The following is a 26886-nucleotide window of genomic DNA, read 5'->3' as shown; positions in this document are numbered from 1 at the left end:
AAAATGTAAAATGTAAAAATATGATTGTCAGTGTTTGTTAAGGTGCCATCCCCAGATTATAGCGTAATTTGCTTTCACTGTAAAGCCTTGTTGAAATCTGACACGGTGGCTAGAAATGCAAGAAGTTCAGCTTCAATTTGGTGTATTGCACTTGTGAATGTATGAAAGTTAAATATTTTTAATAATTTTTTTTATTTGGCGCTTTGCCATTAAACCGGATCCCGATCCCGTTAACCTGTTGGGGCTAGGGGGCAGTATTGACAATTTTGGAAAATATAAATGTGCCCATATTAAACTGCCTTCTACTCAAACTCAGAAGCTAGGATATGCATATTATTAGTAGATTTGGATAGAAAACACTGAAGTTTCTAAAACTGTTTGAATGGTGTCTGTGAGTATAACAGAACTCATATGGCAAGCAAAAACCTGAGAGAAATCCTACCAGGAAGTGGAATCTGGATGCATGGGCTCTCTTCAAGTCGTTTCCTATTGAATACACAGTGACGTAGTAATAATTCTTCCTACGGCTTCCACTAGATGTCGACCGTCTTTACAAAGTTGTTTTAAGCTGCTACGATGAACAAAGCCCGAATGACGAGGGGAAGTTGTTGAGGCAGGGGGTGACATCACTTCTTGGGGCGCGTTCACGAGGGAGGATCCTCCCGTTCCAAAACCTTTTTCAAGACACAGGAACTGCCCGGCTGAAATATTATTGAATCTTCACGTTCTGAAGGCCCTAAAGATTGATGTTTTACAGCGTTTGAACGAACGTAAATAGATTTTTTATTTTACTTTTCTTCGTGACATTTTTGGCACGCTTCCTACATTTGGAGTAGCTGAACTGAACGCGCAAACAACAAGGAGCTATTTGGACATAAATTATGGAGTTCATCGAACAAAACAACATTTATTGTGGACCTGGGATTCCTGGAAGTGCCTTCTGATGAAGATCAAAGATGAGTGAATATTTCTAATGCTATTTAATCGTTTAGATGACTCCAATGGCAGGTATCTGTATTGCCTAGTGTATTTTTGAGCGCCGTACTCAGATTATTGCAAAGAGTGCTTTCCTCGTGAAGCTTTTTTGAAATCTTTCATAGCGTTTGCATAAAGGAGATGTTCATCTATAATTCATGGAATGACAGTTTAATTTTGTATCAATGTTTATGGCAAGTATTTCTGTAAATTGTGGCGCTGATTCCCTGGCAGTATTGGAGGCAAAATATTTTCTGAACGTCACGCGCCAATGTAAAATGCTGTTTTTAGATATAAATATGAAATTTATCGAACAAAAAATGCATGTATTGTGTAACATGATGTTCTAGGAGTGTCATCTGATGAAGATCGTCAAAGGTTAGTGCTTCCTTCAGCTGTATTTTGGGTATTTGTGATGCATGCTAGTTGCTTGGAAATGGCTGTGTGGATATTTGTGTCTATGTACTCTCCTAACATAATCTAATGTTTTGCTTTCGCTGTAAAGCCTTTTTGAAACCGGACAACGTGGTTCAATTCAGGAGAGGTGCATCTAAAATGGTGTAAAATAGTCCTATGTTTGAGAACTTTGAATTATGACATTTTGTGGTTTTGAATTTGGCGCTCTGATTTTTCACTGGCTGTCGATTGCGTCCCACCTACCCCAGAGAGGTTAATGAGAAGTTTCTTTAACCTCTATGGGCTAGGTGGGACGCAAGCGTCCCACCCGTGGTGCACTCCATCAACAGCAGGTGCATTTCAAGAGCGGCAAATTTGAATCCAAATAAATGTCAAAATTCAAATTTTTCAAACATACAACTATCTTACACCCTTTGAAAGATAAACATCTCCTTAATCTAACCACGTTTTACGATTTCAAAAAGGTTTTACGGCGAAAGCATAAATTTAGAGTATGTTAGGACAGTACATTGACAATAGCTGTGTGTAATGTTTTGTCAATTCAAAGACAGGGTCACCAAAACCATATAACCAGCTAAAATGATGCACTAACCTTTTACAATCTCCATCAGATGACACTCCTAGGACATTATGTTAGACAATGCATGCATTTTTAGTTCTATCAAGTTCATATTTATATCCAAAAACAGCGTTTTACTATGGCATTGATGTTGAGGAAATCGTTTCCCTCCAATAACCGGCAGTCAAGTCAGCACCACAAATTAAATAATTAAAATTAGAAAACATTGGTAAAATATTATATTGTCATTTAAAGAATTATAGATTTACATCTCTTGAACGCAATCAACTTGCCAGATTTAAAAATAACCTTACTGGGAAATCACACTTTGCAATAATCTGAGCACTGCGCCCAGAAAAATACGCGTTGCGATACAGACAAGCCGTCATGTTGGGGAGATCTAAAATCGAAAATACTATGTAAATAATCCATTACCTTTGATTCTCGTCATCAGATGTCACTTCCAGGTATCACAGGTCCATAACGAATGTAGTTTTGTTCAAAAAAGCTCATAATTTACGTCCAAAAATCTCCGTCTTGTTAGCACATGATCTAAGCCCGCCGGACTTCACTTCTTGAACGAGGGGAAAAAATATATTTACGTTCGTTCAAACATGTCAAACGTTGTATAGCATAAATCATTAGGGCCTTTTTTAACCAGAACATGAATAATATTCAAGGTGGACGAATGCATTCTCTTTTATAACGTATTGGAACGAGGGTACCCAACATGAACTCGCGCGCCAGGTGTCTAATGGGACATCATCGTTCCATGGCTCTTGTTCGGTCAGATCTCCCTCCAGAAGACTCAAAACACTTTGTAAAGGCTGGTGACATCTAGTGGAAGCAATAGGAAGTGCCAAAATATTCCTCAGCCCCTGTGTTTTTCAATGGCATAGGTTTAAAGGTAATACAACACATCAGGTATCCACTTCCTGTCAGAAAATGTCTCAGGGTTTTGCCTGCCAAATGAGTTCTGTTATACACAGACACCATTCAAACAGTTTTAGAAACTTTAGGGTGTTTTCTATCCATATATAATAAGTATATGCATATTCTAGTTACTGGGTAGGATTAGTAACCAGATTAAATCGGGTACATTTTTTTATCCAGCCGTGCAAATACTGCCCCCTAGCCCCAACAGGTTAAAATGGTGTAAAATAGTTGTCATAATTCTACTTTCTCAAACATATATTGTTTTTGAATTTTCCGCCCTGATATTTCACTGGCTGTGTCCCGCAGGTCCTAGTCCATAGAAGTTAATGGCAGAGCGCCAAATTAAAAAATTATTAAAAATATTTAACTTTCATACATTCACAAGTGCAATACACCAAATTGAAGCTGAACTTCTTGCATTTCTAGCCACCGTGTCAGATTTCAACAAGGCTTTACGGTGAAAGCAAATTACGCTATAATCTGGGGATGGCACCCCAACAAACAAACACTGACAATCATATGTCATCCCGCCAGGCGCGACACAACTCAAATAACATAATTAATTCATGCTTTACCTTTGACGAGCTTCTTCTGTTGGCACATCGATATGTCCCATAAACATCACAAATGGTCCTTTTGTTCGACTCATTCCGTCGTTATATATCCAAAATGTCCATTTATTTGGCGCGTTTGATCCAGAAAAACACCAGTTCCAACTTGCGCAACATGACTAGAAAATCTCTGAAGTTACCTGTAATCTTTGACAATTTTCAGCAAACAACTTTCCTAATACAACTTTCGGTATTTTTAATGTAAATAATCAATACAATTTAAGACTGGATAAACTGCGTTCAATACCGGAGGAAAACAAAGTGGAGCGTGCTTTCAGGTCGTGCGCCTCTATCAAAAGTACACTTCCTTCGAGCCTCGTTCTGGACAGCCTTACTTCTTCATTACACAAAGGAAAAACATCAACCAATTTCTAAAGACTGTTGACATCCAGTGGAAGCGATAGGAACTGCAAGCAACTCGCTTAGAATTCTAGATTCTCAATGAAAACCATGGAAAAGTAACCTCAAAAAAAAATAATCCTGGATGGTTTGTCCTCGGGGTTTCGCCTGCCAAATAAGTTCTGTTATACTCAAACATCATTCAAACTGTTTTAGAAACTTCAGAGTGTTTTCCATCCAAATCGACCAATTATATGCATATCCTACCTTCTGAGGCTGAAGTATACTTTGGGCACACTTTTCATCCAGACGTGAAAATAGCACCCTCAAGCCATAAGAAGTTAAACCAGAGTTTCTATTGGACTAATTAAAGTATGTTCATCCCTGTTCCGATCCATTTAAGATACGTTTTTCAGAGTCGCTGAAACAAATGAACCTTGATCTCTGCAAACAGTTCACTTTCATAGCAGCCACATACAAACAGCATGATCATTTGCTCATTTATAATTCCTTCTCGCATCTAGGCGCCCTCTTCCTCTCACCTTTCCCCTTCGCTTGTGGACCTCTGTGCACAATACAACAGGTGTCTGTGACCAGGTGAAAAACCTTTCCAAGTCAAATCTTCACACATCCTACATCGTTGTCACCATATTAGCTAACGTCATAGTCAACATAGCTAGCTTCTAGAACTAATGTGTTAATAAACCCGCTACAATCATGCAGTACAGTGAACAGTAAGCAGTTTAGCAGTTACACCGGCAGGCCCCGGTGGCAATAAATGAATTAAACAAATAGAGTTCCAGTGTTGGATATCCATAGCCAGCTAGCTAACATCCCTCTCTGAGCCAGAAGTTTGAGTAGGCTAAACTAGCTAGCCGCTTCACTAGCTAGGTAAGTTAAGAAATATAATATTTTTTATTTATATCGCTCTCATTTTTGAAGAAATGAACATGTTCAAAACTGTCCAACTAGTCTCTCTCTTTGAGCCAACTACTCACCACATGTTATGCACTGCAGTGCTAGCTGTAACTCATGATTTCAGTACTAGATTCATTCTCTGATCCTTTCAGCTCTGATAGGTTGGAAGCTGTCTTACGGAGCTTGTCATAATCACTGTCTAAGTCTATGGAAGGGGGTGAGCACAATGAACCTCCTAGGTTTTGTATTGCACTCAATGTACACAGAAGAGGACGGAACACTAGCTGTCCTCCAGCTACACCATGGTGAGCCTCAACAGCACTCTGTAGGGTACTGACATTTATTGCAAAACAGTGGGTTTTAATCAATTTGGTGACTTGAATATATTTTGTACAGTTCTCTTTAAAGTATCATTTTATTGATTTACTATTTTTATGAAATTCGCTGAGAAAGATGGTCCTACCCTTCCTCCTCTGAGGAGCCTCCACTGACAGATCATAATTAAACGTTACAATTGACAGTTTATAATATAAGGCACCATTTCACTCAATACAAAAGTAGTGTTGGTTGATCACACAGACATTTTAAAAAGCACCTTTCTGCCTTTTCCTCTATGGAAATGCAATGGCATGACGTGCTTGATGTCCTTCCGAATAATCGAAAAAGATTGGACAGAAGAAAAATCGAACATTGTAAAAATATTACTGTGATAGAGAGTAAACATGACTTGAATTCAGTCAGATAGCTAACTCGCTAAGTATACGTCCCTACCCTCGTTCGATTATTTGAGTTGCTAGTAGACACTAAAAGTGAGCAAAGTCATCAACATGCAAACAAGCCAAGTAGATAACGTTAGCCGGCTAGCAGCATTGTTCAGCTGGCAAGAACATTCGAAACAAGAGCCGATGTAACGTTAACTAGCTGGCTACGTTTCTTGAGGCCAGACACACATTCCTGAGTCGAGGAACAAGAGATAACACAATACTGTACTGACAAACCGGCGAGTAACTAACGTTATCTAGTTGTAAAGCCAGCCATTTAAACACCATGCCACCATGGCTTGCTATCATTTCCCCTCACATCATAGGTACTGAATGTGTGTAGCTACCTTTTTGTTGTGCGAACCGCTGCTCCCTTGCACCACTCAGCAGCGCCGATAACTTCAATCAAATACAAGCAGAGCCACACTTTCTTCATACAGCAATTAACGGGAAGTGCACTCTTTGGAATATTGCTTTGACAGCTACAATTCCAGTCAAGCGTTGGCCAAAGTAAAATGGCAACCGTTGGGGGTGTTTCCGTTTTGAAGACCTGAAAGAGAAGAGGGGCGGAGTTTAGAATGCAATAGGGACGGCACTTCAAGCTAAGCACGCCCATTAGACCTTATCAGTGTCCGATCGGTGCTCAGAAAAAAGGGAAAGAAGGCGTGATTTAGGCGTGGTCAGGAACAGGAAAGGGGTTGGGCAAATTTAAGGGAGGCGAACTTCCCATGCCTTTTGTGAAAAAAAGGTAAGCATTGAGCTAGCTAGCAATCTTTGTGAGATAATGGAGGGGTTGAAAGGACAATTTAAATGATTGCATTTTAAGTGTTAATTTAGCCATTAGATTAATATGTATTTATGTTTCTAAATTCATGAATGGGATAACGATTAAACATGTTTTTTTTATGTATGTTAATTTTGACATACAACAAAATGGAATGTTAGCTAGCTTATTTTAAGAATTGAACAATTGGTTCCGACCAAAAAGCACATGAATGATGCCGCGTTCAGATGCTAATCAGAACTAGAAAACTCTGACATTTCCAACTTGCTAACTGGTTAAACGTGACACGTGTATAGCTACAACCAGTTAGCAAGTCGGAAAGTTTCCAACTAGCACATGAACGCTGCATGACACCAAGTCGTGGTTTCCCGACGAGCATCTGAACGCTGCATTAAAGGATGCAGTCTTTGAAGGGGCAATAATAAAGCATTGTATTCGTTTGTCGGCCATTTACAGAAATATTAAGCTAGGTGATAGCAATAGAAAGAGGACCTCTGCATTAATAAGCAGCTCAATTTCACAATTATATAATGCAACCATTCAGTGTAAAATAAAATTTAAAAAAACTGACAAGTAGACTTAGATTAAGAAATTCTGGTTTAATGTAGTCAATGTTATCACCTTATTATTTGTCCAAAGGTTATAGGAATGACTGTTACGACACTGAAAAGTTTAGAGTTATTGTGAAGCCAGGCTTTTTTAAACCTCCCCTCCCCCATTTCTCGTCTCTCCACTGTGATGACAGATGTGAGCAGTATGGCACAAAATGGCTGCCAAGAATAATCAAAATGGCTGCTACAGACTGTGAATATGAGGTGTAATTACTGCATAGTGCTTTAATAGTTTTGAATTTTTTTTAATGTATTTACATAAATGTCTACATATGCTTCCCTGGAAAATGATATCTTAAATGAAACCAAGGAATGAGGAGAACCTTGATCCTACCACAGGCAACCAAGTGCTTGCTGCCTGGGAGGTTGTTAGAAATTGATACAAAATGTAATGTTTCTGAAATGTAATGCTGATGTCCCCCGATAAAAAGATAGTCTTCGAGACATCCGGGTTGCTCCCACAATTTTCAATTGACTTAATGATGCTTTCATAACAACTCGGAATATCGGAAAACTCGGAGCTCATTTGTCTACGAGTTTCCAAGTCGGACATTTCCGACTTTCCGAGTTCCGAGTTGTCTTGAAAGCGGCACCGTCTGTATGTATTATAACATCAGTTTGGCATAGTAACTATGTCACTACTTTATCCGCTTGAATAAAATGCAAAATAGTAGCTAGCAAAATGGAGATCACGGAGGTTATTTTTAATCACTGCGTTTCACAAGTGGCTAGTTTGAGTCAACTACCTCACCAAAACCACTTAAGGTTTTGCCTGCAAACTTTGGTTTAGAATCGCAACGTTCTCGCATGTCTGCCTCGTTATTTATTGGGAGAGTTCGCTCCAACCTTTTTAAGCCCGAAAAGTAGAAATCGGATAAAAAAAATGTAAAGACGGGCCTGATGGAAACAGAAAATGTTTAGGTAGACTTTCCAAATGTCGGCAAAACACACTAGACAAGGTGGGATAATTTTGTGTCGGTAAAATGAATTATTCAAGAAATGTCGGTGGCAATATTGATAGCCTAATAACCATAATTTGGAGTCACGCGATGACGTGTGGTGCTCCCTTTACAACTCAGGAAACCATGCAGTTTATTAGGCCACAGATTCAATCAATGATGAACTTCACAGGGTGGTGAAAATTCAAGGTGATGAGCTTGATGCTGCTTTCCTATACATATCGTGGGTCTTATTTTGGTGACATGATCACCAATGCTTGGCTTTGACACAAATGTAATCTCATGTAGGCTGTACATACACTCTAAACAGCAGCGCGAAGATGACAGTACCGATACCAGAGTGGGCACACTGGCTACAAAACGCTTCTCTTTTTTTTTTTTTTACCTGAGAAACCACCAGTAGAGTTGAAAATTCGATGGAAACCCATTTCATTTGTATTCTTTATTAGATACATGGGATTAATTGAAAAGGGTATTTGTATGTGCGCTACGTCATCACGCACAGCCTGCAACAAGTCAGTTAGATGGAGACCTCTCTGGTGGGCATATTGTTTTTATGTGGATTTTAGAATATCCGCATGAAAATATGTCGCCAATTCGATGGAAAGCTAGGTTTTTTATTTATTGGAAAGGAGCAAAGCTCATCGCCGTGCTCTTTCACCACCCTGTGAATTTCGTAATTTATTTAAGATTTAGCATAAAACTCCATGCTTTCCCGAGTCGTAATGGGAGGACCACACACCATATCGCTTGACTCGAAGTTTACTTCGATTTGGTGGTTATTATATCAATATTTTAGCATAAAGGCGTTTCCACCGCCATTTCTCGCATAATACGTTTTACTGACAGAAAGTTCCCACCATGTAGAACGAACAAATTATCTGTCCGCATTTATAATTGTATGATTTAAAGAAATATATTGTATGACTAGTCGCATAAAAACTGTCCTGAATAGTGGTTAATGCCGAGGGTCGGTTTTAGACTTAATAGAAAGACTTTGTAAAAAAACAAAAAACAAGGTGAAATGTTGAAGAAGACCGAACACTGCAGTGGGAGGGGTTATAGACGGGTGTTAGATGGAACATAAAAGATTAGAATGTGAATAGAGCAGATTTGGAAATGGAAAATTAACCCCATTTGGAGACATACCCCTTGTTGTTCACGAGGTCAGCCTGACCCTGGAACCTACATGCAGAATCCTATTCACTCATCTTTCCATATAAGGTTTGTTTTTGGAAGTTGAGTTTGTTTATAGTCAGCTGTAGACATTTCCACTATTTGCATAAAATACTAATTGAACCCCAGGTTTTAAACAAGGCATAAACCATTGGGTGTAATCAGTGTTCCAGATACAGTAAATGGAGCTGACAAGATTCAAGTGTTTCCCTGTTGTTATTGCCCTATTGCACAACATTAATGCTTCATTCATAACATCTCGTAAATTCGAAAATACCAGCATATGACTGGGAAAAATCCACTTGAACGCCCCTCTAACTGGTAATTACTAGTGGGAAACTTGTCTATCATCTCTGAGCTCGGAATTGTCCCACATGGGGGTGGCAGGTAGCCTAGTGGTTTCAAAACCTCAAATCCCTGAGCTGACAAGGTAAAAATCAGCTGTTTTGCCCCTGAACAAGGCACTGTTCCTAGGCTGTCATTGAAAATAAGAATTTGTTCTTAACTGACTTGCATAGTTAAATAAAAGGGGGAAAAAACAATTTGTTTGCAAGTGTAACTGGTGTGAAATGGCTAGCTAGTTAGCGGTGCGCGCTAGTAGTGTTTCAATCGGGCAGCTTTTGTGGAGCGATACAGTAGGTAAATGCTTTGTGGGACGCAGTTGTTCAGAGGGTCCCTGGTTCGAGCCCAGGTTGGGGAAAGAAGAGGGACGGAAGCAATACTGTTACATTGAACAGTGATGTGGTAAAAAAAAAAGTTAAACTGATCGCCGTTCGTGGTGAATAAAGTGACACTACCTAACACTTTAATGCATTTTTCCGCAAAAGGTGGGTAAACCCTTGTGCAAAATAAAAATATATTATGTAAATGGTGTTTATTTGCATTTACCCAACGCTACACTGTTTGCGAGCATGATAGCTGTACTTTTAGGTTATGGTTGCCGCAGCTTGTTTGCCATTAGCCAATTGGCGTTCTCAACAAGTTCATAGCATCTCTCCTTCCAGAGAGACATCAGGGACCATAACATACTCTGTTTCACAGAATCATGGCACTCTCGGGATATACTGTCTGTCCATACAGCCAGCTGGGTTCTCAGTACATTGCGCAGGCAGGAATAAAGAACTCTCTGTGAAGAAAGGCATTATTTCATGTTTAGTGTGATAACATACAGAAACTCAAGTCCTTTTGTTCACCTTACCAAGAATAATAGATGGCTGCATTCGTGCAAAACTGAAAGCGTGAACCAACGCATTTAACCATGGCATGTTGACTGGGAATATGGTTGAATACAGTGTAGTTACTCCCTCAGTAAGGCAATCGAACAGGGAAAAAGTCAGTACAGACACAAGATTTATGTGGCAAGGTCTACAGACAATCACGGATTACAAAAGGAAAACCAACCAGGACACCAACATCTTGCTCCTGGACAAGCTAAACACCGTAAACAATTTGAAGGCTATGCTACCAAATACTAATTGAGTGTATGTAAACTTCACATCCACTGGGAATGTGATGAAAGAAATAAAAACTGAAATAAATCACTCTACTATTATTCTGACATTTCACATTCTTAAAATAAAGTGGTGATCCTAACTAACCTAAGACAGGGAATTATTACTAGGATTAAATGTCAGGAATTGTGAAAAACTGAGTTTAAATGTATTTGGCTAAGGTGTATGTAAACTTCTGACTTCAACTGTATTCAATCTCTCCCTATCCCAGTCTGCTGTCCACCATTGTTCCTGTACCCAAGAAAGCAAAGGTAACTGAACTAAATGACCGTGCAACTGGGTCCTGGATTTCCTGACGGGCTGCCCCCAGGCGGTGAAGGTAGGAAACAACACCTCCACTTCACTGATCCTCAACACAGGGGCCCCACAAGGGTGTGTGCTCAGCCCCCTCCTGTACTCTCTGTTCACCCATGACTGCGTGGCCACACACGCCTCCAACTCAATCACCAAGTTTGCAGACGACACAACAGTAGTAGGCCTGATTACCAACATTGACGAGACAGCCTACAGGGAAGAGGTGAGGGCCCTGGCAGAGTGGTGCCAGGACAATAACCTCTACCTCAACAAAACGAAGGAGCTGATCGTGGACTTCAGGAAACAGCAGAGGGAGCATGTATCTATCCACATCAACGGGACCGCAGTGGAGGTGGAAAGCTTCAAGTTCCTTGGCATACACATCACTGACAATCTGAAATGGTCCACCCACACAGACTGTGGTGAAGGCGGCACAACAGCGCCTCTTCAACCGCAGGAAGCTGAAGAAATTTGGCTTGGCTCCTAAGACCCTCACAAACTTTTACAGATGCACAATTGATAGCATCCTGTCGGGCTGTATCAACGCCTGGTACGGGAACTGCACCGCCCGCAACCACAGGACTCTCTAGAGGGTGGTGCGGTCTGCCCAACACATCACCGGGGGTACACTGCCTGCCCTCCAGGGCACCTACAGTACCCGATGTCACAGGAAGGCCAAAAAGATCATCAAGGACATCAACCACCCAAGCCACGGCATGTTCCCCCCGCTATCATCTAGAAGGCGCAGTCAGTACAGGTGCATCAAACCTGGGACCGAAAGACTGAAAAACAGCTTCTATCTCAAGGCCATCAGACTGTTAAATAGCCAGCTACCACCCGGTTACTCAACTCTGCACCTTAGAGGCCGCTGCCCTATATCCATAGACATGGATTACTGAATTACTGGCCACTTTAATAATGGAACACTCGTCACTTGAATAATGTTTGCATACTGATTTACTCATCTCATATGTATATACTGTATTCTATTCTACTGTATTTTAGTCAATGCAACTACGGCATTGCTCGTCCTAATATTTATACATTTCTTAATTCCATTATTTTACTTTTGGATTTGTGTATTGTTGTAAATTGTTAGATACTACGGCACTGTTGGAGTTAGGAACACAAGCACTTCACTACACCTGCAATAAGATCTGCTAAATATGTGTATGTGACCAATGAAATGTGATTTGGTGTGAACGCACACAACTCGTTGCTTCCAGTTTACAAGTAGTTTCTTTAAAGTTCCCCACCTGTTATGAACACAGCATTACCTATCTGATTCAACTCACCAACTAATCACCAAGCCATTGATTAAGTGAATCAGGTGTTTGACTAGATAAAAATAAATTGCTTACCCTGGGTACTATTGAAGGTAGGCTAAACCAAGAATATTCCCATCTATGAAACAGATTATGACAAATGGATTTATTTGTCGGATAGACCAACTAGAGCTGGGACGATAAACGGAAAATGATCGACACCGACCATACCGATCACTTATCGCAAGTATTTTACTGATATCGTTCATTACAAGAAATCAAATTTGATCAAATAAGTAGCCTATACTAGAGAAATGTGAAGATTGAAATGAAATAAGTTTGCTAATATAATAGCAGTAGTAATTTAAAGGATATTTTTTTTTAAATGGTGGTGCACATGGTTCTAAACTTATCTAGCTATTTATCATTATCGCATCAATTCATGCAATCTATGGCGGTATGTTTTTTTGTCCATATCCCCCAGCTCTAAGACAAACTACATCACTGATGACATGAGCTCAAGAATGTTGAAATATAATACTTCATATTGAAAATGCAATAATGCCTGGATTCTCAATTGCACCATGCAGATATCGTAACCATATGCAATTTATGCCTAAACAGACATTGTTAACATTCAGATAAGACAGATGTATCCATATATTTACAGAAGAACTGTTGATTATTATGCATTATTTATTTTCACAATCAAAGTGTGTTTATAGTATTAGGGCATGAATTTATCACTTGTTATTTGCACCTTCTCTCTTCCATTGTGAAGGATGAACCCATTATAGGATATTGTCTTATACACAGTGATTTCTTATCATCATGGCAATGAAACCTCATTACAACCAGACCAACCAGCTTTTCTTTTTTTCTTTCAACAATACCATAATAATGTCAGTATGTTGCCATTTTAGAGCGATGATGATGGAAACTGTATGGAAGTGACTCCATTTACTACAGCTGTGGCACAGTCATCAGTCTTCTACTTTGCGAGCCGGTCTGCAGAATGTCCAGTGGTGCTCCACTGTATTCTCATTGGCTCGCTCGCTCATGTGATGCACTCGAGTGTTCCGGATGGTGAAGCCCTGCTTCATAATATAGTCCATTAGGTGAACCCTGAGGGTCACTTCCTGGTGGTAGTCACACGGTCCAAAAGTGAAGGACACCTGGAAGTCTCTTGTGTCCATCATGTGTTTGTTCCACTTGGTGAAATTTTTGCAGATGCCCTCCAGCAGGGCTTGCACCTTGGTTGTTATGGTGAGCTGTGTGATAATGACGGCCACTGGGTTTGAATACTTGGATAGTTTCCGTGTGCTGGACAGCTCAACCACCTGCTCAAAGATGTCCAGAGGGTAGAGCGGCTTGGGTTCGTTGAGGCAATGGATCAACGGTTCGATCAAGTAGAAATCCGCCTCCTTCCTCAGGAGGTCAGTTTCAGTGAAGTCCACAGGGAGCGTGAGCTCGGACGTACGTAGGAAGTTCAGCACGTACCGGAAGAGCGTCCCATCGCGGTCGATGAAGTAGTTTCCCTGGGCGTCCCGCGTTGTGGGAAAATCCCCGCGGAACATGGCGCCCAGCATGGAGTCTGGGTACCGCTGCAGGGTTGATAGGGAGGTGGTGTACAGGTGGCCCCCCACATTCAAGGTCACTGGGTTAGTCATCTACAGAGTGATAATACATTAGCATTGTGGAATTAGACAAGAACATGAATATAGCTATATGAATAAATCAAGAAACAACAGCAAGATATGTTGAACAAAAACATCTGGCAATGCATCAAACATATTTAATTCTAACCACTGTGGTACTGGTCAACATACTCATCTCAGTAGCCATCAACATTACTCTTAATCTGCCCTGAATTTTAAGGTAGCCTTGACTTCAGGTTGTCCTGTGTTACATACCCTATGGCCCCAGTCTCCATTCTCCATTTGTAAACAGAAAAGCCCACTTCAAGATCAAACCCAGAAAGGCTGCTGATATGATCAGAAACTTAGTGCAGTATGTCTTGTCTTCAATATCACCTGGGAAAACAAGTCACAAAGCAAGATATAATGTCATCATATTGACACTGGTGTGTTCAGCAAAGCCAGGTGAGTTGGCTTGGTCAAAGACTGCAAAACAAGCTCCAAACTGTATCTGCCAATTCACGATTTGCTTAAGACCAAACGGTCTGTGACGAGTTTATTCATAGAATCAAAGATCATGCTTCACTCAACAAGAGAATCGACTTACATATTGATCAGCTTGAGGTGGGACAAAGCCTGAGCAGAGTTATTGTTAGATACCCATCACAGATGTCTTTAAACCTTCGAATTAGCAGGGAATTTATAATGTTGTGATTTTCGGGCAGATCAATGTGTGGACAGACTGAGGACAATTTAGTGATTTCCCAAAATGAAGCTTAGACTGACAGACTTTGAGCATGAAAAACTAAAATATGTTTTGCAAAGCTGAATAACTAGCTACAGTACTGTTGATGTGACCTGTTAGTACAGAGAGAAATGAGAACACAGTTCAAATAATCTCATTACCGTGTGTAATATTAATAGTAAAATACATTGCACCATTACCGCACGTACTAGTGTGGCGCCATTGATGCAGAAAAACACGTCCAGCGCGAGCACGGTGCAGATGCGCATCCCCACATCATCAACTGGCTAGCTGCTAGTAGGCTATATTGGCAACGTAGACATCAAGAGCAACGATTTGGAGAGTTAGCTAACGATCTATGGCATTGTATTAAACACTCGTTAAACGTTTGAAATTGCATTGCAAAGGCTTATTTTGATATGCTCGTCTATTGTATTTTGGGGTTAGACAACCAACGTGCCATTAGCTACTGTTAGCTAGCTAGTTAGCACAAATTACAGCTGTTAAATTTAGCTATCTAAAGTGGTCGATAGCATTTTAAAAAAAAAACATTACCTGTATGTGAAAGGTTACGCTTATTATTTCATCGATTCTACATGTTCGTTTAAAAGCTATCTAGACCGATATTTTGCTCTAATCAATGTTGGCAGCTGGCTGCAAGGTGATGAATGGTGTCCGATCACTGTTCCCGATGCCCAGGCTACAGGGTCGTCACTAGTTACCACAGTCACAAAATCATAAACCCCGCCTATTCCTACAATTTATCTTCTTAAAATCTGATTTAAAACCTAACCCTTACCGTAACCCTGATCTTAATCACACTGCTAACCTTATGCCTAACCCTGACCTTAAATTAACACCAAAAAGCACATTTTGGTTTATTATATTTCTCAATATAGCCACTTTGTGGCTTTGGTAAATAGTAAAAACCAGGCTGCAGCAAAACTAGCCAGCTAAACAAATGGACAACCAAATTCTTATGCGGGGTTGACGCTAATTCACGAAAATTACAGAGCTCTCACTTTTTTCAACATGAATGCGTGCGTTTGATCAAATAAACGTCAAACACACACACAAATACATCTACAGTGACTATATTAAAACAAATTTTGATTTGGTCAAATTAACAGCAAACACACACATAAATACATCTACAGTGACTAGATTAAAACACATATTTTGAGTGATGATAGAAAAGAGATGGAAGAATTCTTTATTTTATGCACATAGGCTAGCTACAAACATTCCATCAGCATAGTTTGATGAAAATCAATGAAATTAGACACAGGCAGAGTTTACTAATTTAGTCAAATATGATCAAATATTCCAGGAAGAGGAAAACAACATATTTGACAAAGATATTACATGGGTGAAAAAAATAACTGAATCTGAAAATGTAAGAGTTTACAGTAAATAGTTTATCGTAAAACATTTCTTTTTTAAACATTTCAAAATAAAATGCTTGACTAAATAATAAAACTTCCATAAAGCATTTATTTCTCAGGAGCGCTTCTTAATGGTTCCACTGGTGGTACCCAGGGAGATAATAAACTCCATGATGAGTTTGGCCGTCCGGCGAGGCCTCTCCATCACCACAGAGTGACCACAGTTCTCTAACAGGTCCACCCTGCAACCGGGCAAGGCCTCCGCCACTACCACAGCTCCAGAGACATCCACCACCTGGAGAAGAGAGCAGCTGTAAGGTTACTCTTATTTATAGCATCCTTTCTTTTTGATACTATTATGAAAACATGGAGGATCATATGATAATATATGCCATTTAGCAGATGTTTTTATCCAAAGCTTGCATACAATTTTGACATATGGGTGGTCCTGGAAATTGAACCCACTATCCTGGCGTTGCAAGAGCCATGCTCTTCCAACTGAGCTACAGAGGACCATGGGAAGGCAGGTAACTGTCAACATCATAGAGGCAAAATCCCTCTCCTAATATTGTTTAATTTGGATGCATAAGCCTTCTGGCTTTGGTGTATTTACCTGGTCCTGTTTGCCCCAAATTACTTGCAAAGGGGCAGTGATCAGCTGCAAATTTTCCTGTAGGGCGTATCTGGAGTTCTCACCCAATATCTCCATGAAAACTGTGGAGAGATTCTAGATTTAGCAAACCTTGTCAAAATGAGCAACCCAACACCTGCGACTATGACCTACATCTTATAATATTTAATACATTCTTTGTCATAGATATGACAAATATTCATACAGAGAAAAATACCTCAAAACATTTGACTATGAGACAAAGGAACAGAACAGAGACAGACCTTCTTGATAAAAATCATTGTGCGGAAGCCGAACATCCACCAGTCCTTGAAGAATCTAACATTCGAAAGCAGAAAATAACAACAGTCTATCATTTTCTATCTGTAGGCATATGAAAAAGGAACATTAGGTAGGCCTTAATGCTTAACGATGTCTTTTTTGAGTTCTGTTCGGTTTTGGTTCGATTCTTTTTATTGATGATTTCAGAGCTTTTAATACAAATTCCAAAGCCCAAAATAGTGAACATTCAATTGCCAAAACATTGAAAATATTCCATTGTCTCTGTCAGCTCCACATTGGGTAATCAATAGAAAATTACTATGAAATAATAAAATATTTTGGTTGTGTATATTACTTAGTTTTTATTTGATGACTTTATTATTTTTCATTCCTTAAAGTCATAATTTCATCTCTTTTCAGGCAGTAGCAGCCAGACAGACCATCTAACGTCATCTCTGTGCTTCCCATTCTATACTGTCTTTAGTCATCCTATTAGCTAAGCTAGCCTGCCTAAGTATGCTGCAAAGCTGTCTGACAAAATAATTTGACTAGTTCTTCAAAGTAGATAAGGCATACTTTCACAAACGGTCTCTATCCCTCTCCTCTTTGTGTTGTGTACATTCCTCTCTCATGTGGTCTGTGTGTATCTAATGTAGCAGGCGTAAAAGTGTATCCGTCTGTCTGAGCCGGAAAGAACAGGCGCAATGGATTAGGGTCATTGTAGTTAATTAACATGTTTCTGCGCTTGAACTAGGTTGAATATTTGCTTAATGAAAACTACAACTCCCTTCAGTCCAGCGTCCCACATCGTTCTTGACTTGATTCTGCTCGTGAATTAATTAATTTCTCTCCAGAGAAACAGCGTGTTGGGATCACCAAAAACAAACTAAATTAAATTAAAATACTTGAACCGACATCTGTCAATTAGTTGTTTAATAATCAAAAAATAATAATTACGAAATGTCAGTTAATCGCTCAGCACTAGAAGGCCTAGGATATAGCCTTTGCTAGGACATTTGAAATGTGAGCGTTCATCTATAAAATTGTGCCGTTAATATTTCTATTAATATAATCTATTATTGTTAATATAAATACAATTCTGACTGTTTTCCATGTTATTTGGTTAGTTCTCTTTAAAAGCACCCTCATAGATATGCAATAGACCTATGGCGCTTTGAAAGTGTCAGTGAAGGGTGGCAGTATTGAATTATGTTATTTTAGGACTGCCCATAATTCCGTCTGGCCTACACCAATTGGTGGCCAAGGGTTTGTTTTAGGACGCAAAGTTGCGTCATGAGTCATGGAGATGGTCTGATGGTCTTAGTGACAACAGACCAAGCTAGATATGGGGGGATGTTTTAGTGGGTGGAATATTAGGACAATTGGCGGTTTACACAGTTGCAGCTACAGTATCCTTAACAGTGCAAATATTATGGTAAGTTATATGGACACTTAATAATCATGGTGCTTTTTAATGCTAAGTTTACAAACATTGGTTGTGGTAAGTATAATTGAAACTTGGGTATCATTATGGTTAGTGGGGAAATAAGTACACTACCGGTAAAAAGTTTTAGAACACTTACTCATTCAAGGGTTTTTATTTATTTGTACTATTTTCTACATTGTAGAATAATAGCAAAGATATCAAAACTATGAAATAACACAAATGGAATCATGTAGTAACCAAAAAAGTGTAAAACTATATTTTGTATTTGAGATTCTTCAAATAGCCACCCTTTGCCTTGACAGCTTTGCACACTCTTGGCATTCTCTCAACCAGCTTCATGAGGTATCAAATCAAATCAAATTTTATTGGTCACATACACATGATTAGCAGATGTTAATGCGAGTGTAGCGAAATGCTTGTGCTTCTAGTTCCGACCATGCAGTAATATCTAACAAGTAATCTAACAATTTTACAACAACTACCTTACACACAAGTGTAAAGGAATGAATAAGAATATGTAGATACAAATATATGGATGAGCGATGGCCGAACGGCATAGGCAGGATGCAGTAGATGGTATAGAATACAGTATATACATATGAGATGAGTAATATAGGGTATGTGAACATTATATAAAGTGGCATTGTTTAACCTGTTTAGGATAGGGGGCAGTATTTTCACGGCCAGATAAAAAATGTACCCGATTTAATCTGGTTATTACTCCTGCCCAGAAACTAGAATATGCATATAATTGTTTGATTTGGATAGAAAACACCCTAAAGTTTCTAAAACTGTTTGAATGGTGTCTGTGAGTATAACAGAACTAATATGGCAGGCCAAAACCTGAGAAGATTCCAAACAGGAAGTGCCCTCTCTGACCATTTCTTGGCCTTCTATAGCCTCTTTATTGAAAACAGAGGATCTCTGCTGTAACGTGACACTTTCTAAGGCTCCCATAGGCTCTCAGAAGGCGCCAGAACGTTAAATGATGACTCTGCAGTCCCTGGCTGAAAAACAGTAGCGCATTTGGATGGTGGTCGATCTGAGAACAATGAAACGGGCGTGCGCATGCACGTGAAGAGTCCATTTTACATTTTCAGTCTTTGAACGAAAACGACGTCTCCCGGTCGGAATATTATCGCTATTTTACGAGAAAAATCACATAAAAATTGATTTTAAACAGTGTTTGACATGCTTCAAAGTACGGTAATGGAATATTTAGAATTTTTTTGTCACGATATGCGCCGGCGCGTCACCCTTCGGATAGTGTCTTGAACGCAAGAACAAAACGCTGCTATTTGGACATAACTATGGATTATTTGGAACCAAAACAACATTGGGTGTAAACTAGAAGTCCTGGGAGTGCATTCTGACGAAGAACAGCAAAGGTAATCCAATTTTTCTTATAGTAAATCTGAGTTTGGTGAGTGCCAAACTTGGTGGGTGTCAAAATAGCCCGGCCATCATGGCGAGCTATCTACTCAGAATATTGTAAAATGTGCTTTCACCGAAAAGCTTTTTTAAAATCTGACACCGCGAATGCATAAAGGAGTTCTGTATCTATAATTCTTAAAATAATTGTTATGTTTTTTGTGAACGTTTATCGTGAGTAATTTAGTAAATTCACCGGAAGTTTGCGGTGGGTATGCTAGTTCTGAACGTCACATGCTAATGTAAAAAGCTGGTTTTTGATATAAATATGAACTTGATTGAACAAAACATGCATGTATTGTATAACATAATGTCCTAGGAGTGTCATCTGATGAAGATCAAAGGTTAGTGCTGCATTTAGCTGTGGTTTTGGTTTTTGTGACATTATATGCTAGCTTGAAAAATGGGTGTGTGATTATTTCTGGCTGGGTACTCTCCTGACAATCTAATGTTTTGCTTTCGTTGTAAAGCCTTTTTGAAATCGGACAATGTGGTTAGATAAAGGAGCGTCTTGTCTTTAAAATGGTGTAAAATAGTCATATGTTTGAAAAATTGAAGTTTTGGGATTTCTGACGTGTTTGTAATTCGCGCCACGCCCTATCATTGGATATTGGAGCGGTGTTCCGCTAGCGGAACGTCTAGATGTAAGAGGTTATTAAAGGGACTAGTGATACATTTATTACATCCAATTTTTTATTATTAAAGTGGCTAGAGATTTGACTCAGTATGTTGGCAGCAGCCACTCAATGTTAGTGATTTAATAGTCTGATGGCCTTGAGATAGAAGCTGTTTTTCAGTCTCTCGATCCCAGCTTTGATGCAGCTGTACTGACCTCGCCTTCTGGATGATAGCGGGGTGAACAGGCAGTGGCTCGGGTGGTTGTTGTCCTTGATGATCTTTTTGGCCTTCCTGTGACATCGGGTGGTATAGGTGTCTTGGAGGGCAAGTAGTTTGCCCACGGTGATGCGTTGTGCAGACCTCACTACCCTCTGGAGCGCCTTGCAGTTGTGAGTTGCCGTACCAGGCGGTGATACAACCTGACAGGATGCTTTCGATTGTGCATCTGTAAAAGTTTGTGAGTGTTTTTGGTGACAAGCCAAATTTCTTCAGCCTCCTGAGGTTGAAGAGCCGCTGTTGCGCCTTCTACACCACGCTGTCTGTGTGGGTGGACCATTTCAGTTTGTTTGTGATGTTTACGCCAAGGAACTTAAAACTTTCCACCTTCTCCACTACTGTCCCGTCGATGTGGATGGGGAGTGCTCCCTCTGCTGTTTCCTGAAGTCCACGATCATCTCCTTTGTTTGTTGATGTTGGGTGTGAGGTTGTTTTCCTGACACCACACTCCGAGGGCCCTCTCCCCCTCCCTGTAGGCCGTCTCGTCGTTGTTGGTAATCAAGTCTACCACTGTAGTGTCATCTGCAAACTTGATGATTGAGTTGGAGGCGTGCATGGCCATGCAGTCATGGGTGAACTGGGAGTACAGGAGAGGGCTGAGAACACACCCAGATGTTGTTTCCTACCCTCACCACCTGGGGGCGTCCTGTCAGAAAGTCCAGGACCCAGTTGCACAGGGCAGGGTCGAGACCAAGGGCCTTAATGACGAGTTCAGAGTGCACTATGGTGTTAAATGCTGAGCTGTAGTCAATCAACAGCATTTTTACATTTGTATTCCTCTTGTTCAGATGGGTTAGGGCAGTGTGATTGCGTCGTCTGTGGACCTATTGGGGCAGTAAGCAAATTGGAGTGGGTCTAGGGTGTCAGGTAGGGTGGAAGTGATATGATCCTTGACTAGTCTCTCAAAGCACTTCATGATGACGGAAGTGAGTGCTACGGGGCGATAGTCGTTTAGCTCAGTTACCTTCGCTTTCTTGGGAACAGGAACAATGGTGGCCGTGTTGAAGCATGTGGGAACAGCAGACTGGGATAGGGATTGATTGAATATGTCCGTAAACACACCAGCCAGCTGGTCTGAGTATTGCTCTGAGGATGCGGCTAGGGATGCCGTCTGGGCCTGCAGATTTGTGAGGGTTAACACGTTTAGATGTTTTGCTCACTTTCGCTGCGGTGAAGGAGAGTCCGCAGGTTTTGGTAGCGGTCCGTGTCACTGTATTGTCCTCAAAGCGAGCGAAGAAGTTGTTTAGATTGTCTGGGAGCAAGACATCGGGGTCTGCAACGGGGCTGTTTTTTTTTTTGTAGTCCGTGATTGACTGTAGACCCTGCCACATTCCTCTCATGTCTGAGCCGTTGAATTGCGACTCTATGTCTCTATACTGACGCTTAGCTTGTTTGATTGCCTTGCGGAGGGAATAGCTACACTGTTTGTATTCGGTCATGTTTCCGGTTGCCTTGCCCTGATTAAAAGCAGTGGTTCGCGCTTTCAGTTTTGCGCGAATGCTGCCATCAATCCACGGTTTCTGGTTGGGGAAGGTTTTAATAGTTGCTGTTGGTACAACATCACCGATGCACTTGCTAATAAACTCGCTCACTGAATCAGCATATACATCGATGTTGTTGTTTGACGCTATCCGGAACATATCCCAGTCCACGTGATCGAAGCAATCTTGAAGCGTGGAATCAGATTGGTCGGACCAGCATTGAACAGACCTGAGCATGGGCGTTTCCTGTTTTAGTTTCTGTCTATAGGCTGGGAGCAACAAAATGGGGTTGTGGTCAGATTTGCCGAAAGGAGGGCGAAGGATGGCTTTGTATGCGTCACGGAAGTTAGAGTAACAATGATCCAGAATTTTCCCAGCCTGGGTCGCGCATTTCAAATGCTGATCAAATTTAGGGAGCCTTGTTTTCAGCTTAGCCTTGTTAAAATCCCCAGCTACACTAAATGCAGCCTCAGGATATGTGGTTTCCAGTTTACATAGAGTCGAATTAAGTTCTTTCAGGGCTGTCGAGGTGTCTGCTTTGGGGGGGATGTACACAACTGTGATTTATAATCGAAGAGAATTCTCTTGGTCGATAATGCGGTCGGCATTTGATTGTAAGGAATTCTAGGTCAGGTGAACAAAAGGACTTGAGTTCCTGTATGTTGTTATGATCACACCAAGACTCGTTAATCATAAGGCATACACCCCCGCCCTTCTTCTTACCAGAGAGATGTTTGTTTGTCAGCGCGATGCGTGAAAAAAACAGGTGGCTGTACCGACTTTGATAACGTATCCCGAGCGAGCCATGTTTCCGTGAAACAGAGAATGTTACAATCTCTGATGTCTCTCTGGAAGGCAACCCATGCTCGGATTTCGTCTACCTTGTTGTCAAGAGACTGGACGTTGGCTAGTAGTATACTCAGGAGTAGTGGGCGATGTGCCCGTCTACGGAGCCTGACTAGAAGACCGCTCCGTCTGCCCCTTCTGCGGCGCCGTTGTTTTGGGTCGCCTGCTGGGATCCGATCCATTGTCCTGGGTGGTGGACCAAACAGAGGATCCGCTTCGGGAAAGTCGTATTCCTGGTTGTAATGTTGCTAAGTTGACGTTACTCTTATATCCAATAGTTCCTCCCGGCTGTATGTAATGAGACTTAAGATTTCCTCGGGTAATAGTGTAAGAAATAATACATAAAAAAACAAATTACTGTATAGTTTCCTAAGAACGCGAAGCGAGGCGGCCATCTCTGTCGGTGCCAGATGTTGTATCATAGATACAGAGAACCAAGGTAGTCACCTGTAATGCATTTCAATTAACAGGTGTGCCTTCTTAAAAGTTAATTTGTGGAATTTCTTTCCTTCTTAATGCGTTTGAGCCAATCAGTTGTGGTGGAGTATACAGATGATAGCCCTATTTGGTAAAAGACTAAGTCCATATTATGGAAGGAACAGCTCAAATAAGTAAAGAGAAACGACAGCCCATCATTACTTTAAGATATGTTGGTCAGTCAATACAGAACATTTCAAGAACTTTGAAAGTTTCTTCAAGTGCAGTCGCAAAACCCATCAAGCTCTATGATGAAACTGGCTCTCACGAGCACCGCCACAGGAATAGAAGACCCAGAGTTACCTCTGATGCAAAGCATAAGTTCCTTAGAGTTACCAGCCTCAGAAATTGCAGACCAAATAAATGCTTCACAGAGTAACAGACACATCTCAACATCAACTGTTCAGAGGAGACTGTGTGAATCAGGCCTTCATGGTTGAATTGCTGCAAAAAAACACTACTAAAGGACACCAATAAGAAGAAGAGACTTGCTTTGGCCAAGAAACACGAGCAATGGACATTAGACCAGTGGAACTTTGTCCTTTGGTCTGGAGTCCCAATTGGAGATTTTTGGTTCCAACCACCGTGTCTTTGTGAGACATGGTGTGGGTGAACGGATGATCTCCGCATGTGTTTTTCCCACCGTAAAGCATGGAGGAGGAGGTGTTATGGTGTGGGGGTGCTTTGCTGGTGACACTGTCTGTGATTTATTTAAAATTCAAGGCACACTTAACCAGCATGGCTACCACAGCATTCTGCAGCGATACGCCATCCCATCTGGTTTGGGCTTACTGGGACTACAATTTGTTTTTCAACAGGACAATGACCCAACACACCTCCAGGCTGTGTAAGGGCTGTTTAACCAAGAAGGAGAGTGATGGAGTGCTGCATCAGATGACCTGGCCTCCACAATCCCCTGACCTCAACCAAATTGAGATGGTTTGGGATGAGTCGGACCGCAGAAAAAGCAGCTAACAAGTGCTTAGCGTATGTGGGAAGTCCTTCAAAACTGTTGGATAAGCATTCCAGGTGAAGCTGGTTGAGAGAATACCAAGAGTGTGCAAAGCTGTCATCAAGGCAAAGGGTGGCTATTTGAAGAATGAGCTCAATATAACTCTAATGAACTCTAATGAACTTATCCTCTGCAGCAGAGGTAACTCTGGGTCTTCCTTTCCTGTGGCGGTTGAAGAAACTTTCAAAGTTCTTGAAATTTTCCGGATTGACTGACCAACATGTCTTAAAGTAATGATTTACTGTCGTTTCACTTTGCTTATTTAAGCTGTTCTTGCCATAATATGGACTTGGTCTTTTACCAAATAGGGCTATCTTCTGTATACCACCCCTACCTTGTCACAACACAACTGATTGGCTCAAACACATTAAGAAGGAAAGAAATTCCACAAATTAACTTTTAACAAGGTACACCTGTTAATTGAAATGCATTCCAGGTGACTACCTCATGAAGCTGGTCGATATAAATAAGTACAAATGTACCTTTATTTGACTAGGCAAGTCAGTTAAGAACAAATGCTTATTTTACAATGACAGCCTACCCCAGCCAAACCCTCCCCTAACCCCCCTTAGACTGCTGCGCCACTCGGGAATGCCAAGAGTGCGCAACACTGTCATCAAGGCAAATGGTGGGGGAGGGGTTAAAAAAAGTAATATATTTTTTGAATAAAGTAGGCCTAGACCTATGGATCAGTCGGATTACTCCACCTGTTGAGGGATCTTAAAGCGGACATGGGAGCAAAGCCTGAGCATATCCTCCATCTCCTCTGGTGTGGACGGAATCAGTGGGATGCTCAGAGTGTAATGGCTGTGCTCAAGGTCCTGCAGATGATTGTCAAATTTTGTCTCACAGGGGTACCGTATACCTAGGGGGTGAAGACATATTGATACTTTTTTTCTGATCAGAGACTGATTTTTTTCCCTGAATCTCTCTCTCTCTCACACACACACACACACACACACACACACACACACACACACACACACACACACACACACACACACACACACACACACACACACACACACACACACACAGTGATATCGCAATATTGTGATAACGTATGACTGACCTGCTGGACAGATAAGGGTGATGCTACAGATTTCGGAGGGGAAGCTGGCTGCGTACACCCCTGCCACATTGCCCCCCATGGAGGTCCCGACCAGATGGAAGGGCTTCCTGTTCAGTCGAACGTTCTCCACAAACTGCATAAGGAGTACAGCATAGAAACTCTGATGCTACGGCACGTGGTTACTTATTGTGACATAACTTAAGACAACTCTTCTTGTCCACATTCATGGTCACCAATGCAATCTTTGATGATCCTTCATGCTGTGTATCGGGTGAGCGCATGTTGTTCCAATCTGGCGACAGGACCAAGACCCACCTGATGAATCCTCTTGACCTGGCCCTGGATGGAGTAGTCCTCTGAGTTGGTACGAGTGGTTCCCTCATGGCCAGGCATATCCACGCACAGTATGTGCAGGTGTTTGGGTAGATACTGCATGCCATAGATACATGTTACAAAACCTGATATTTACCTTTTTATGGGAATCAACTATACATGCTAATACCTACTATTACAGTAGTAAAGATAAACCTACATTTGTCCACAACTACTTTACCAGCCCACATCATGCTAGGTGATGTATGGATTATGTTACCTTGACCATAGTGAGCCATGTGTCTTTGTGAGCAGAGAAACCATGTAACATGAGGATGGATGGTCTGAACCCTGGCTTCCCTCTGTAAGAGTAACAGAAGCGGTACCCCCCACAGTCTGCGTAGCGCACCTGTAGACCCAGGGTCCTCCTCCAGTACCTATTGAGGAATTGATAAATACTGTTTCTCTTTCTCTCTGAGTCTCTCTCTGCAACATGTAGAGAAAGATGAGTGTTCTGCTTTTTTACTGTTTCTATTTTGGATTTCCCTTTTAGCAAGAACAAGAATGTCTTTAGAGCTTTGTTATGACTCATGCTGCATGTTGCACCTGAGCAGGAAAAAGAGACGTGAATCTGGCTGTGGTGTAGCGCAGGATGTGGTTATAGGGGGACTGAAGGCTAGAATCAATCTTTTCTACTATTATAGTGCAGTTTATTCAGTGGTGGGTGGGATCTCTTTTATGCAGATGTCTAAAGGAGGTGAAAAGGGTACAAAAAATAATCTCTCCCTTTAGCAACCTTCCTTTCTAATCCATAAAACTGTCTATAAGAATTCGACACCACACAAGAGGAGTGAAATACAGCACTATACCTTACCAGTAATATATTTTGATGAGGGCCGAGGGCCAGAGGATAAAAGAGGCCACAAAAGACAGAATAGGAATGGCCAACGTTGCACCAGCAATGACCAACAAGTTCACCATATCTAAATCCGCTGCCATGGCTCACCTGTTCAAAATCAACACACACGCTGTTATACACATTATGCCTATTGTATAGTTATGGGTTAGTACCAGTAGTTCTGATTTGACCTTCCCTGGGGGGGGGGTCAGGGAGGGACATGGGACAATAGGTAGTAGGC

The 26886-nt window shown here is 41.0% G+C and overlaps 3 protein-coding genes across 11 annotated transcripts in view; all 3 read right to left on the bottom strand.

Annotated features, from left to right (window-relative positions):
- Nucleotides 1-6097, bottom strand: part of LOC106566658 (coiled-coil domain-containing protein 71) — a 50172-nt gene extending 44075 nt beyond the window's left edge. For 3 of the 6 annotated variants that reach the window (XM_045693033.1, XM_014134896.2, XM_014134895.2), the window contains exon 1: nt 5864-6067. The gene's annotated coding sequence lies outside the window, so the exon portion shown is untranslated. Of the gene's footprint in view, nt 1-5863 lie in introns of all 6 variants that reach the window. The other 3 variants (XR_006758508.1, XR_001319917.2, XR_001319918.2) reach the window with 3 other exon arrangements.
- Nucleotides 6098-12794: 6697 nt separating this feature from the next.
- Nucleotides 12795-15211, bottom strand: kctd6b (potassium channel tetramerization domain containing 6b). Of its 4 annotated transcripts, none has more exons than XM_014134780.2 (4): nt 15054-15211; nt 14708-14800; nt 14030-14149; nt 12795-13786 (listed from the first exon to the last, which is right to left on the bottom strand). In XM_014134780.2, exons 3-4 carry the CDS (start codon nt 14054-14056, stop codon nt 13100-13102), a joined length of 714 nt encoding a protein of 237 aa, XP_013990255.1. In that variant the 5' UTR covers nt 14057-14149; nt 14708-14800; nt 15054-15211; the 3' UTR covers nt 12795-13099.
- Nucleotides 15212-15688: 477 nt separating this feature from the next.
- abhd6b (abhydrolase domain containing 6, acylglycerol lipase b) lies at nt 15689-26786 on the bottom strand. Its single transcript, XM_014134898.2, has 8 exons — nt 26622-26786; nt 26028-26184; nt 25751-25864; nt 25436-25568; nt 25071-25228; nt 16778-16832; nt 16497-16597; nt 15689-16178 (listed from the first exon to the last, which is right to left on the bottom strand). The coding sequence occupies exons 1-8, from the start codon at nt 26744-26746 to the stop codon at nt 15999-16001; spliced, it is 1023 nt and encodes a 340-aa protein (XP_013990373.1). The 5' UTR covers nt 26747-26786; the 3' UTR covers nt 15689-15998.
- Nucleotides 26787-26886: the final 100 nt, after the last annotated feature.

Source organism: Salmo salar, chromosome ssa13 (genome assembly GCF_905237065.1).
Source record: "Salmo salar chromosome ssa13, Ssal_v3.1, whole genome shotgun sequence".
Classification (NCBI taxonomy): domain Eukaryota; kingdom Metazoa; phylum Chordata; class Actinopteri; order Salmoniformes; family Salmonidae; genus Salmo; species Salmo salar.
The sequence above is the reverse complement of the archived record's forward strand: the minus strand, read 5'-3'. Positions and strand labels throughout refer to the sequence as shown.

Bases quoted from the DNA above. Each gene is read 5' to 3' on its own strand.
- kctd6b (XM_014134780.2), bottom strand. From the start codon at position 14,056: ATGGAGAATGGAGACTGGGGCCATAGG. The intron at 13,787-14,029 runs GTATGTAACACA...ATCACTCTGTAG, and splicing joins ATGGAGACTGGGGCCATAGG to ATGACTAACCCAGTGACCTT.
- abhd6b (XM_014134898.2), bottom strand. From the start codon at position 26,746: ATGGCAGCGGATTTAGATATGGTGAACTTGTTGGTCATTGCTGGTGCA. The intron at 25,569-25,750 runs GTGGGTCTTGGT...CTCCTTATGCAG, and splicing joins AGGTCAAGAGGATTCATCAG to TTTGTGGAGAACGTTCGACT. The intron at 16,833-25,070 runs GTGGAGTAATCC...TTCGAATGTTAG, and splicing joins GCTTTAAGATCCCTCAACAG to ATTCTTCAAGGACTGGTGGA.